This window comes from Mytilus galloprovincialis, chromosome 7 (genome assembly GCF_965363235.1).
Source record: "Mytilus galloprovincialis chromosome 7, xbMytGall1.hap1.1, whole genome shotgun sequence".
In the NCBI taxonomy this organism is placed as follows: Eukaryota; Metazoa; Mollusca; class Bivalvia; order Mytilida; family Mytilidae; genus Mytilus; species Mytilus galloprovincialis.
The window spans coordinates 96,026,427-96,040,841 of record NC_134844.1 but is presented as its reverse complement, the minus strand read 5'-3'; the positions used below and the strand labels follow the sequence as shown (position 1 = coordinate 96,040,841).

Genomic DNA, 14,415 nt, shown 5'->3' with positions numbered 1-14,415 from the left:
CTGTCTACCTTTTTTTCTAAAATATTTACTATCTAAGGGGTCATACCAGTTGCATATATATTGAAATAAGTAAAACATGTGGAAACAAAAATGTGTCCATAGTATACAGATGCCATATCAGCACTATCTTTTACGATGTTAAAAGGATTATGTAATGGGGTAAAAGCTCTAATTTGGCAATAAAATTGTAAATATAATATCATAGGGAACATATTTACTAAGTTTGTAGTTGGTTGGACTTCAACTTCATCAAAAACTACTTCGACAAAAACTTTAACCTGAAGCGGGACAGACGGACGGACGGACGAAACGAACGAATGAACAGACTCGAAAACATAATTCCCATTAATGGGGCATACAAATTTATTGTTAAAAGTGAAAACTTTAACCTTAAGCCGGACAGAAGGACGGACAAACGGATGAACAGACTAAAAAACATAATTCCCATAAATGGGGCATAAAAAATTATTGTTGGAAGTGAAAGTAGTGATTTGGCCAAAATGAAGATAGTGTAGAGATAAGAGGGAGGCAGGACTTATTCGGGGCGTAGGGATCGTGTGTTTTTAGCTTGGGATTTCGGGATTGATCTTTACGGGATGCGGGAATATTTTTTTTAATTTTGGGATGTCGGGAAATGAAGGTGTGTTTGTAATGTATGATTGGTGGGCGGTGTATTTGTAATGTATGATTGGTGGAAGATGTGTTTGTAATGTATGATTGGTGGAAGATGTGTTTGTAATGTATGATTGGTGGAAGGTGTGTTTGTAATGTATGATTGGTGGAAGGTATGGTTGTAATGCATGATTGGTGGAAGGTGTGTTGGCAATGTATGATTGGTGGAAGATGTGTTTGTAATGTATGATTGGTGGGAGGTGTGTTTGTAATGTATGATTGGTGGAAGATGTGTTTGTAATGTATGATTGGTGGAAGGTGTGTTTGCAATGTATGTTTGGTGGAAGGTGTGTTTGTAATGTATGATTGGTGGGAGATGTGTTTGTAATGTATGATTGGTGGACGGTGTGTTTGTAATGTATGATTGGTGGAAGATGTGTTTGTAATGTATGATTGGTGGAAGATGTGTTTGTAATGTATGATTGGTGGAAGGTGTGTTTGTAATGTATGATTGATGGAAGGTGTGTTTGTAATGTATGATCGGGGGAAGGTGTGTTTGTAATGTATGATTGGTGGAAGGTGTGTTTGTAATGTATGATTGATGGAAGGTGTGATTGTAATGTATGATTGGTGGAAGGTGTGTTTGTAATGTATGATTGATGGAAGGTGTGTTTGTAATGTATGATCGGGGGAAGGTGTGTTTGTAATGTATGATTGGTGGAAGGTATGTTTGTAGTGATTGCTTGGTGATCATTGTATTGCCATGCTTTGATTGGTTATCCCTTTGTTGACATTGTTTGAATTATGGTTTATCAGTTTTTGTGACTCGTGTTAATAATTGTTAATTAAGTGACTGCACCATGTTAATTACTTTGATTGGTTGTCATTGTGTTAACATTTGATTGGTGATCAGTGTGTTGACATCATATGCAGTGTGGTCTGTGGGTTGGTATAATTAATGTTTGTAAATCAAGTGACTACACCGTGTTAAATACTTGGTTCACATAATATCAAGTGAATTTTTGTTCTATATATCAATTTAAAGTGTATACATTTTTCATTAATAAAGATAGTGAATAAGAATAAAAATGAATGTTACCTCTTTTGTTTTCACCCAAGGACTGCATCCTTGGTCTAATAACCATTTTGTTACATCAATATGTCCATTCCCAGCAGCACAATGTAAAGCAGTTTCTCCATCCTATAATAAAATAAAATATCAACATGTTAACGGTGTGTGATAATAAATCAAGAGAGGTGTCAAACAATTTATCTAAATGTAAGAAATATAACATTGGCTAAGATAATAAACAATTATACTTGTGTACAAACTGATAAATGGTAGATTAAGATATATAAACTAAATATATATTTTCTGATTCAGTTCTACAAAACAGGTAAAAATAATAGCAAACCCTATTTAATATAAGTCTAACAAGTATTTGTTGTCCATTAAACATGTCTGATTCATGATTTTATGTTGATTCTGTCATGTCTGTAGAATAATCAAAGTTGAAAAAAAAATTCAAGAAACATTGAAACGAGTTATATTTTCTGATTCAGTACGAAGAGACAAGAAAAATAAGACCCCACTTTATATCATTCTGTCAAATATTAGGTCTCCATTAAACCTGCCTGATTAACAATGATTCAGTAGAATGATCAAAGTGAGAAAAAAAAACTTTTTTTCAAGAAACATAAAAACGAGTTATATTTTCTGATTCAGTACGAAGAGAGAAGAAAAATGAGACCCCACTTTATATAATTTTGTCAAGTATTTGTTATTATTAAAAGATGTTTTACATTAGATCTGTAGAATTAACATTATCTGACTAAAGATGTTAACACAACTTGTTCTCATCAACTTCTCATTAAAATCAGATGTTATAAAAATAACTTTTTGTCAGGAAACAAAATAAAACCTTAACTATCTGATTTTGTTCTGTGTTACGAATAAAATGAGGCCCCACTTTATATAATTCTAACAAATATTTGTTGTCCATTAAATCTGTCTGATTAACAACATGATTTTGTGTAGATTCTGTATAAAGTGATGTTTGGTCAGAGTAAGGTGATTATATCTATCATTACCAAGCTGTCTGTAGTCTCTAACTGACTGCCGTGACTGACTAGGTACATCACTACCTCCAGGTGTCCTCTCACAGCCGCCCACATTAATGGTGTCCTTCCATCCTGTAATATCAACATATAACAGACATCAAAACTTGTGTCATAAACTGGACAATGTTGTGTAATAAATATAAACACAATATATATCACATGAATCAGTGGTCAAAACTGAATAAAATGACCAGTCACACTTGTATTTATATTCTACATTAACAACAAATAAACAACATGTTTAATTGTGAGATGTCAGAACTTCCATCAAAACTGTCAGGTTAAAAAAATAACTTTTTTTCAAGAAACATAAAAACAAGTTATATTTTCTGATTCAGTTCAAAGAGACAAGAAAAATAAGACCCCACTTTATATAATTCTCTCAAATATTTTTTATTTTTAAAAGATGTTTTACATTAGATCTGTAGAATTAACATTATCTGACTAAAGATGTTAACACAACTTGTTCTCATCAACTTCTTATTAAAATCAGATGTTTACAAAATAATTTTTTGTCAGGAAACAAAATAAAACCTTTACTATCTGATTCAGTTTTGTGTTACGAATAAAATGAGACCCCACTTTATATAATTCTAACAAATATTTGTTGTCCATTAAACCTGTCTGATTAACAACATGATTTTGTGTAGATTCTGTATAAAGTGATGTTTATTCAGAGTAAGGTCATTATATCTATCATTACCGGGTCTGTGGTCTCTAACTGACTGCCGTGACTGACGAGGTAAGTCACTACCTCCAGGTGTCCTCTCACAGCCGCCAATATTAATGGTGTCCTTCCCATCTGTAATATCAACATATAACAGACATCAAAACTTGTGTCATAAACTGGACAATGTTGTGTAATAAATATAAACAAAATATATATCACATGAATCAGTGGTCAAAACTGAATAAAATGACCAGTCACACTTGTATTTATATTCTACATAACAAATAAACAACATGTTTTATTGTGAGATGTTAGAACTTCCATCAGAACTGTCAGGTTAAAAAACATTTTTTTTTCTAGAAACATAAACAATATTTATATCAATGGACTCAGCTGGACAAGATAATTGAAATGAGACCCCACTTTATATTATTCTAACAAATATTTGTTGTCCATTAAACCTGTCTGATTAACAATGATTAAGAAGAATGATCAAAGTTAAAAAAAAAAAACTTTTTTTCAAGAATCATAAAAACAAATTATATTTTCTGATTCAGTACGAAGGGACAAGAAAAATAAGACCTCACTTTATATAATTCTGTCAAGTTTTCTTTGTTGTTTTTATTAAATCTGTCTCAGTGTCTGATTAACAATGATAATCAAAGTTAAAAAAAAATTATTTCAAGAAAAATAAAAACAAATTATATTTTCTGACTCAGATTAATGAGACAGGAAAAATGAGACCCCACTTTATACAATTCTAACAAATATTTGCTGTCCATTAAACCTGTCTGATTAACAGAATTTTGTGTTAGTTCAGAATATTGATCAAAGCTTAAAAAGAATTCAGTGGTATTTCCATGTAAAATGTTTGTGTGGTGTATAACAGTTGCTTCAAATTATATGTGCTGTTGCTTATTATGGTAATATAGCAATGGTGTATGTTTGTGTTGAGTATAAGTGAAGAATTTCAATAAGCTGTGTTTTTACTTTTTGTTTGCGTTGCCTATAAATGTGATATGTCACATGTTTGTGAGCAGTATAAGAGTGTCATTGCTATGTCACATGTTGATGCTGAGTATAAGAGTGTCAGTGATATGTCACATATTGGGGTTGAGTATAAGTTTCATTGGTATGTCACATATTGGTGTTGATTATAAGAGTGTCATTGCTACAATGTGCTATGTCATATGTTTCTGTTCAATATAAGAGTGGTATGGTTACAGGTTTGTGAGCAGTATAAGAGTGTCATTGTGAAGACCTGTTGGTGACCTTCTGCTGTTGTTTTTTTCTATGGTCGGGTTGTTGTCTCTTTGGCACATTCCCCATTTCCATTCTCAATTTTATTGCTATGTCACATATTGGTGTTGAGTATAAGAGTGTCATTGCTATGTCACATATTGGTGTTGAGTATAAGAGTGTTATTGCTATGTCACATATTGGTGTTGAGTATAAGAGTGTAATTGCTATGTCACATGTTGGTGCTGAGTATAAGAGTGCTATTGCTATGTCACATATTGGTGTTGAGTATAAATGTGTTATTGCTATGTCACATATTGGTGTTGAGTATAGGAGTGTAATTGCTATGTCACATGTTGGTGCTGAGTATAAGAGTGTTATTGCTATGTCACATATTGGAGTTGAGTATAAGAGTGCTATTGCTATGTCACATATTGGTGTTGAGTATAAGAGTTATTGCTATGTCACATATTGGTGTTGAGTATAAGAGTTATTGCTATGTCACATATTGGTGTTGAGTATAAGTGTTATTGCTATGTCACATATTGGTGTTGAGTATAAGAGTGATATTGCTATGTCACATATTGGTGTTGAGTATAAGAGTGTTATTAATATGTCACATATTGGTGTTAAGTATAAGAGTGTAATAGCTATGTCACATGTTGGTGCTGAGTATAAGAGTGTTATTGCTATGTCACATATTGGTGTTCAGTATAAGAGTGTTATTGCTATGTCACATATTGGTGTTGAGTATAAGAGTACTATTGCTATGTCACATATTGGTGTTGAGTATAAGAGTTATTGCTATGTCACATATTGGTGTTGAGTATAAGAGTGTTATTGCTTTGTCACATATTGGTGTTGAGTATAAGAGTGTTATTGCTATGTCACATATTGGTGTTGAGTATAAGAGTGTTATTGCTATGTCACATATTGGTGTTGAGTATAAGAGTGTTATTGCTATGTCACATATTGGTGTTGAGTATAAGAGTGTTATTGCTATGTCACATGTTGGAGCTAAGTATAAGAGTGTTATTGCTTTGTCACATATTGGTGTTGAGTATAAGAGTGCTATTGCTATGTCACTTATTGCTGTTGAGTATAAGAGTGTGATTGCTATGTCACATATTGATGTTGAGTATAAGAGTGTTATTGCTATGTCACATATTGGTGTTGAGTATAAGAGTGTGATTGCTATGTCACATATTGGTGTTGAGTATAATAGTGTAATTGCTATGTCACATATTAGTGTTGAGTATAAGAGTGTCAGTAATATGTCGCATGTTGGTGTTGAGTATAAGAGTGTCAGTGATATGTCACATGTTGGTGTTAAGGAAAACAGTGTCATGGCTAGGTCAAATGATGATGTTAAGTAAAACAGTGTCAGTGCTATGCAGATGTTGGTGTTGAGGATAAGCATGTCATGATTATGTCACATGTTGGTGTTGAGTATAAGAGTGTCATTGCTATGTCACATGTTGGAGTTGAGTATAAGAGTGTTATTGCTATGTCAGGTTGGTGTTGAGTATAAGAGTGTTTTTTGCAATGTCACATGTTGGTGTAAGTATGTCATTGCTATGTCACATGTTACCAGGTTACCCATGTCATGTTTAGTATAGGAGTGGTAAATATATGTTGTTCAGTACAGGAGTGGTAAATGAATGTTGTATGATCAGGTGTCACATGTCATGTTCAGTACAGGAGTGGTAAATGAATGTTGTATGATCAGGTGTCACATGTCATGTTCAGTACAGGAGTGGTAAATGAATGTTGTATGATCAGGTGTCACACGTCATGTTCAGTACAGGAGTGGTGAATGAATGTTGTATGATCATGTGTCACATGTCATGTTCAGTACAGGAGTGGTGAATGAATGTTGTATGATCATGTGTCATATGTCATGTTCAGTACAGGAGCGGTGAATGAATGTTGTATGATCATGTGTCACATGTCAGGTTCAGTACAGGAGTGGTGAATGAATGTTGTATGATCAGGTGTCACATGTTATGTTCAGTACAGGCATGGTAAATAAATGTTGCATAATCAGGTGTCACATGTCATGTTCAGTATAAGAGTAGTAAATGAATGTTGTATGATCAGGTGTCACATGTCATGTTCAGTACAAGAGTGGTAAATGAATGTTGTATGATCAGGTGTCACATGTCATGTTCAGTACAGGAGTGGTGAATGAATGTTGTATGATCAGGTGTCACATGTCATGTTCAGTACAGGACAGGTAAATGAATGCAGTATGATCAGATGTCATAATTCATGTTCAGTACAAGAGTGGTGAATGAATGTTGTATGATCAGGTGTCGGATGTCATTTTCAGTACAGAAGTGGTAAATGAATGTTGTATGATCAGGTGTCACATGGCATGTTCAGTACAGGAGTGGTGAATGAATGTTGTATGATCAGGTGTCACATGTCATGTTCAGTACAGGACAGGTAAATGAATGCAGTATGATCAGATGTCATAATTCATGTTAAGTACAAGAGTGGTGAATGAATGTTGTATGATCAGGTGTGTGATGTCATGTTCAGTACAGAAGTGGTAAATGAATGTTGTATAATCAGGTGTCACATGTCATGTTCAGTACAGGAGTGGTGAATGAATGTTGTATGATCAGGTGTTACATGTCATGTTCAGTACAGGCATGGTAAATGAATGTTGTATAATCAGGTGTCACATGTCATGTTCAGTATAAGAGAAGTAAATGAATGTTATATGATCAGGTGTCACATGTCATGTCCAGTACAAGAGTGGCGAATGAATGTTGTATGATCAGTTGTCACATGTCATGTTCAGTACAGGAGTGGTAAATGAATGTTGTTCAATGGGGTGTCACATGTCTTGTTGAGTAGAGGAGTGGTAAATGAATGTTGTATGATGAGGTGTCACATGTCTGTTCAGTACAGGAGTTGTAAATGAATGTTATATGATCAGGGGTCACATGTCATGTTCAGTACAAGAGTGGTGAATGAATGTTGTATGATCAGGTGTCACTTGTCATGTTCAGTACAGGAGTGGTAAATGACTGTTGTACAATGGGGTGTCACATGTCATGTTCAGTAGAGGAGTGGTGGATGAATGTTGTATGATCAGGTGTCACATGTCATGTTCAGTACAGGAGTGGTGAATGAATGTTGAATGATCAGGTGTCACATGTCATGTTCAGTACAGAAGTGGTAAATGAATGTTGTATGATCAGGTGTCACATGTCATGTTCAGTACAGGAGTGGTAAATGAATGTTGTATGATGTGGTGTCACATGTCAGGTTCAGTAGAGGAGTGGTGGATGAATGTTGTATGATCAGGTGTCACATGTCATGTTCAGTACAGGAGTGGTAACGACATGTTGTATGATCAGGTGTCGCATGTCATGTTCAGTACAGGAGTGGTGGATGAATTTTCTATGATCAGGTGTCACATGTCATGTTCAGTACAGGAATGGTGGATGAATGTTGTATGATCAGGTTGTCACACGTCATGTTCAGTAGAGGAGTGGTTAATGAATGTTGTATGATGGGGTGTCACATGTCATGTTAATTAGAGGAGTGGTGGATGAATGTTGTATGATGTGGTGTCACATATCATGTTCAGTACAGGAGTGGTAACGAAATGTTGTATGATCAGGTGTCGCATGTCATGACGTTCAGTACAGGAGTGTTAATTGAATGTTGTATGATCAGGTTTCACATGTCATGTTCAGTACAGGAGTGGTTAATGAATGTTGTATGATCAGGTGTCACATGTCATGTTCAGTACCGGAGTGGTAACGAATGTTGTATGATCAGGTGTCGCATGTCATGTTCCGAACAGGAGTGGTGAATGAATGTTGTATGATCAGGTGCCACATGTCATGTTTGATACAGAATTGGTAAATGATTGTTGTATGATCATGTGTCATGTCTTGTGTCATGATGATGCAAAATTTATGTAAAACCAAAGGAATTTTTTTATAGAATACCATGAAAGTGTATGTTAAGTGTAATAAAGTATAATAAAATAAATCACAATATTTCAGTTGTATGCAGTTAAGAAGTATCAGACGGCAACCCTTTGACATACAAACATGAATGGTATTCATCAGTGTAATGAATAAATCACAATGTTTCAGTTGTATACAGTTACGAAGTATCAGACAGCAACCCTTTGACAAACAAACTGAAGTGGTATTCATCAGTGTAATGAAGTAAATCACAATATTTCAGTTGTATACAGTTACGAAGTATCAGACAGCAACCCTTTGACAAACAAACTGAAGTGGTATTCATCAGTGTAATAAAATAAATCACAATATTTCAGTTGTATACAGTTACGAAGTATCAGACAGCAACCCTTTGACAAACAAACTGGAGTGGTATTCATCAGTGTAATGAAGTATTTCAAGTTTGTTTGGGGCTGTTGTTTGTCTTTTCGTCTGGCCATGGCATTCTTTTTCTACTTCATGTACTTAATGTGTTTTTCCGCTGTGTTACTTGGGTATAGGTGTTGTATACATTGGTGGTGTGTACTGATGTTTCTCACTGTTTGTGTTGAATACAGGAGTTGTATATATTGGTGTTATGAAATAATGTTTTGCACTGTTTTTGTGGAATACAAGAGTTCTATATATACATTCGGGATGTGTAATGATGTTTCTTAATATCATGAATATTTTGAAGACTATTTGCAATAACCAGAAATTAACATTGAATCACTGAACACTAACAAGAGCAATGTTTAACTGATTCATATTATGTGTACTATATATAATAAATACATTTTACTTCACTTACAAGTTCATTTCTACATTCCAAATTAGCTCTGCTCTTTACACATGATTCTACTTCTTTTATATTCCCCTCCCCTGCAGCTTTAAGAAGTTTCTGTAAGCAAAACAAAGTTTTTACATTTTCCTCTAAAATATACAAATGTATTATAAATGTAGTTCTTGAATTTAATAAGCTACATGTTTACAATTTCAATAGCTTATATTAAATACAATGACTATGAAGAGGGAATGAAATTGTCTATAATTTAAGAGGTTTTTTTTTGAAAAATCTTTAGACAATTGTATTATGCATCAGTTTAAAGATGAGCCTCAGTTTTTGTTGAGGTTAGTATTGTAGGGTCTTTAATTTTCTATGTAATGTTTTGAAGAATGTTGTTTGTATTTTGATTGTTTTTCATTTTTTGCCATGGAATCGTCAGTTTCTCTTCGACTTAAAGAGTTGTGAATGTCCTTTGATATCTTATGTCTCTTTGACTTAAAGAGTTGTGAATGTCCTTTGATATCTTATGTCTCTTTGACTTAAAGAGTTGTGAATGTCCTTTGATATCTTACGTCTCTTCGACTTAAAGAGTTGTGAATGTCCTTTGATATCTTACGTCTCTTTGACTTAAAGAGTTGTGAATGTCCTTTGATATCTTATGTCTCTTTGACTTAAAGAGTTGTGAATGTCCTTTGATATCTTATGTCTCTTTGACTTAAAGAGTTGTGAATGTCCTTTGATATCTTATGTCTCTTTGACTTAAAGAGTTGTGAATGTCCTTTGATATCTTATGTCTCTTCGACTTAAAGAGTTGTGAATGTCCTTTGATATCTTATGTCTCTTCGACTTAAAGAGTTGTGAATGTCCTTTGATATCTTATGTCTCTTTGACTTAAAGAGTTGTGAATGTCCTTTGATATCTTATGTCTCTTTGACTTAAAGAGTTGTGAATGTCCTTTGATATCTTATGTCTCTTCAACTTAAAGAGTTGTGAATGTCCTTTGATATCTTATGTCTCTTCGACTTAAAGAGTTGTGAATGTCCTTTGATATCTTATGTCTCTTCAACTTAAAGAGTTGTGAATGTCCTTTGATATCTTATGTCTCTTCGACTTAAAGAGTTGTGAATGTCCTTTGATATCTTATGTCTCTTCGACTTAAAGAGTTGTGAATGTCCTTTGATATCTTATGTCTCTTCGACTTAAAGAGTTGTGAATGTCCTTTGATATCTTATGTCTCTTCGACTTAAAGAGTTGTGAATGTCCTTTGATATCTTATGTCTCTTCAACTTAAAGAGTTGTGAATGTCCTTTGATATCTTATGTCTCTTCGACTTAAAGAGTTGTGAATGTCCTTTGATATCTTATGTCTCTTCGACTTAAAGAGTTGTGAATGTCCTTTGATATCTTATGTCTCTTCGACTTAAAGAGTTGTGAATGTCCTTTGATATCTTATGTCTCTTCGACTTAAAGAATTGTGAATGTCCTTTGATATCTTATGTCTCTTCGACTTAAAGAATTGTGAATGTCCTTTGATATCTTATGTCTCTTCAACTTAAAGAGTTGTGAATGTCCTTTGATATCTTATGTCTCTTCGACTTAAAGAGTTGTGAATGTCCTTTGATATCTTATGTCTCTTTGACTTAAAGAGTTGTGAATGTCCTTTGATATCTTATGTCTCTTCAACTTAAAGAGTTGTGAATGTCCTTTGATATCTTATGTCTCTTCGACTTAAAGAGTTGTGAATGTCCTTTGATATCTTATGTCTCTTCAACTTAAAGAGTTGTGAATGTCCTTTGATATCTTATGTCTCTTCGACTTAAAGAGTTGTGAATGTCCTTTGATATCTTATGTCTCTTCGACTTAAAGAGTTGTGAATGTCCTTTGATATCTTATGTCTCTTCGACTTAAAGAATTGTGAATGTCCTTTGATATCTTATGTCTCTTCGACTTAAAGAATTGTGAATGTCCTTTGATATCTTATGTCTCTTCAACTTAAAGAGTTGTGAATGTCCTTTGATATCTTATGTCTCTTCAACTTAAAGAGTTGTGAATGTCCTTTGATATCTTATGTCTCTTCGACTTAAAGAGTTGTGAATGTCCTTTGATATCTTATGTCTCTTTGACTTAAAGAGTTGTGAATGTCCTTTGATATCTTATGTCTCTTCGACTTAAAGAATTGTGAATGTCCTTTGATATCTTATGTCTCTTCAACTTAAAGAGTTGTGAATGTCCTTTGATATCTTATGTCTCTTCAACTTAAAGAGTTGTGAATGTCCTTTGATATCTTATGTCTCTTCGACTTAAAGAGTTGTGAATGTCCTTTGATATCTTATGTCTCTTTGACTTAAAGAGTTGTGAATGTCCTTTGATATCTTATGTCTCTTCAACTTAAAGAGTTGTGAATGTCCTTTGATATCTTATGTCTCTTCGACTTAAAGAGTTGTGAATGTCCTTTGATATCTTATGTCTCTTCGACTTAAAGAGTTGTGAATGTCCTTTGATATCTTACGTCTCTTCGACTTAAAGAGTTGTGAATGTCCTTTGATATCTTATGTCTCTTCGACTTAAAGAGTTGTGAATGTCCTTTGATATCTTATGTCTCTTCGACTTAAAGAGTTGTGAATGTCCTTTGATATCTTATGTCTCTTCAACTTAAAGAGTTGTGAATGTCCTTTGATATCTTATGTCTCTTCAACTTAAAGAGTTGTGAATGTCCTTTGATATCTTATGTCTCTTCAACTTAAAGAGTTGTGAATGTCCTTTGATATCTTATGTCTCTTCGACTTAAAGAGTTGTGAATGTCCTTTGATATCTTATGTCTCTTCGACTTAAAGAGTTGTGAATGTCCTTTGATATCTTATGTCTCTTCGACTTAAAGAGTTGTAAATGTCCTTTGATATCTTATGTCTCTTTGACTTAAAGAGTTGTGAATGTCCTTTGATATCTTACGTCTCTTCGACTTAAAGAGTTGTGAATGTCCTTTGATATCTTATGTCTCTTCGACTTAAAGAGTTGTGAATGTCCTTTGATATCTTATGTCTCTTCGACTTAAAGAGTTGTGAATGTCCTTTGATATCTTATGTCTCTTTGACTTAAAGAATTGTGAGTGTCCTTTGATATCTTATGTCTCTTCGACTTAAAGAATTGTGAGTGTCCTTTGATATCTTATGTCTCTTCAACTTAAAGAGTTGTGAATGTCCTTTGATATCTTATGTCTCTTCAACTTAAAGAGTTGTGAATGTCCTTTGATATCTTATGTCTCTTCAACTTAAAGAGTTGTGAATGTCCTTTGATATCTTATGTCTCTTCGACTTAAAGAGTTGTGAATGTCCTTTGATATCTTATGTCTCTTCGACTTAAAGAGTTGTAAATGTCCTTTGATATCTTACGTCTCTTCGACTTAAAGAGTTGTGAATGTCCTTTGATATCTTATGTCTCTTCGACTTAAAGAGTTGTGAATGTCCTTTGATATCTTATGTCTCTTCGACTTAAAGAGTTGTGAATGTCCTTTGATATCTTATGTCTCTTTGACTTAAAGAATTGTGAATGTCCTTTGATATCTTATGTCTCTTCGACTTAAAGAGTTGTGAATGTCCTTTGATATCTTATGTCTCTTCGACTTAAAGAGTTGTGAATATCCTTTGATATCTTATGTCTCTTTGACTTAAAGAGTTGTGAATGTCCTTTGATATCTTATGTCTCTTCAACTTAAAGAGTTGTGAATGTCCTTTGATATCTTATGTCTCTTTGACTTAAAGAGTTGTGAATGTCCTTTGATATCTTATGTCTCTTTGACTTAAAGAGTTGTGAATGTCCTTTGATATCTTATGTCTCTTTGACTTAAAGAGTTGTGAATGCCCTTTGATATCTTATGTCTCTTTGACTTAAAGATTTGTGAATGTCCTTTGATATCTTACGATTCTTTGACTTAAAGAGTTGTGAATGTCCTTTGATATCTTATGTCTCTTCGACTTAAAGAGTTGTGAATGTCCTTTGAAATCTTATGTCTCTTTGACTTAAATAGTTGTGAATGTCCTTTGATATCTTATGTGTCTTCAACTTAAAGAGTTGTGAATGTCCTTTGATATCTTATGTCTCTTTGACTTAAATAATTGTGAATGTCCTTTGATATCTTATGTCTCTTTGACTTAAAGAATTGTGAATGTCCTTTGATATCTTACGTCTCTTTGACTTAACGAATTGTGAATGTCCTTTGATATCTTATGTCTCTTCGACTTAACGAGTTGTGAATGTCGTTTGATATCTTATGTCTCTTTGACTTAAAGAATTGTGAATGTCCTTTGATATCTTACGTCTCTTTGACTTAAAGAATTGTGAATGTCCTTTGATATCTTGCGTCTCTTTGACTTAAAGAGTTGTGAATGTCCTTTGATATCTTATATCTCTTCGACTTAAAGAGTTGTGAATGTCCATTGATATCTTATGTCTCTTCGACTTAAAGAGTTGTGAATGTCCTTTGATATCTTATGTCTCTTCGACTTAAAGAGTTGTGAATGTCCTTTGATATCTTATGTCTCTTCGACTTAAAGAGTTGTGAATGTCCTTTGATATCTTATGTCTCTTCAACTTAAAGAGTTGTGAATGTCCTTTGATATCTTATGTCTCTTCGACTTAAAGAGTTGTGAATGTCCTTTGATATCTTATGTCTCTTCGACTTAAAGAGTTGTGAATGTCCTTTGATATCTTATGTCTCTTTGACTTAAAGAGTTGTGAATGTCCTTTGATATCTTATGTCTCTTCAACTTAAAGAGTTGTGAATGTCCTTTGATATCTTATGTCTCTTCGACTTAAAGAGTTGTGAATGTCCTTTGATATCTTATGTCTCTTCAACTTAAAGAGTTGTGAATGTCCTTTGATATCTTATGTCTCTTCGACTTAAAGAGTTGTGAATGTCCTTTGATATCTTATGTCTCTTTGACTTAAAGAGTTGTGAATGTCCTTTGATATCTTATGTCTCTTCGACTTAAAGAATTGTGAATGTCCTTTGATATCTTA

At 33.6% G+C, this 14,415-nt stretch overlaps 1 protein-coding gene across 1 annotated transcript in view; it reads right to left on the bottom strand.

The window, feature by feature from the left end:
• The window catches only part of LOC143084335 (uncharacterized), a 56,859-nt gene extending 54,108 nt beyond the window's left edge, over positions 1-2,751 (bottom strand). The window contains exons 1-2 of the mRNA XM_076260746.1: positions 2,704-2,751; positions 1,712-1,813 (exon numbers count right to left, since the gene is read on the bottom strand). Coding sequence (XP_076116861.1) covers positions 1,712-1,813; positions 2,704-2,751 — 150 coding nt within the window. The remainder of the gene's footprint in view (positions 1-1,711; positions 1,814-2,703) is intronic.
• Positions 2,752-14,415: the final 11,664 nt, after the last annotated feature.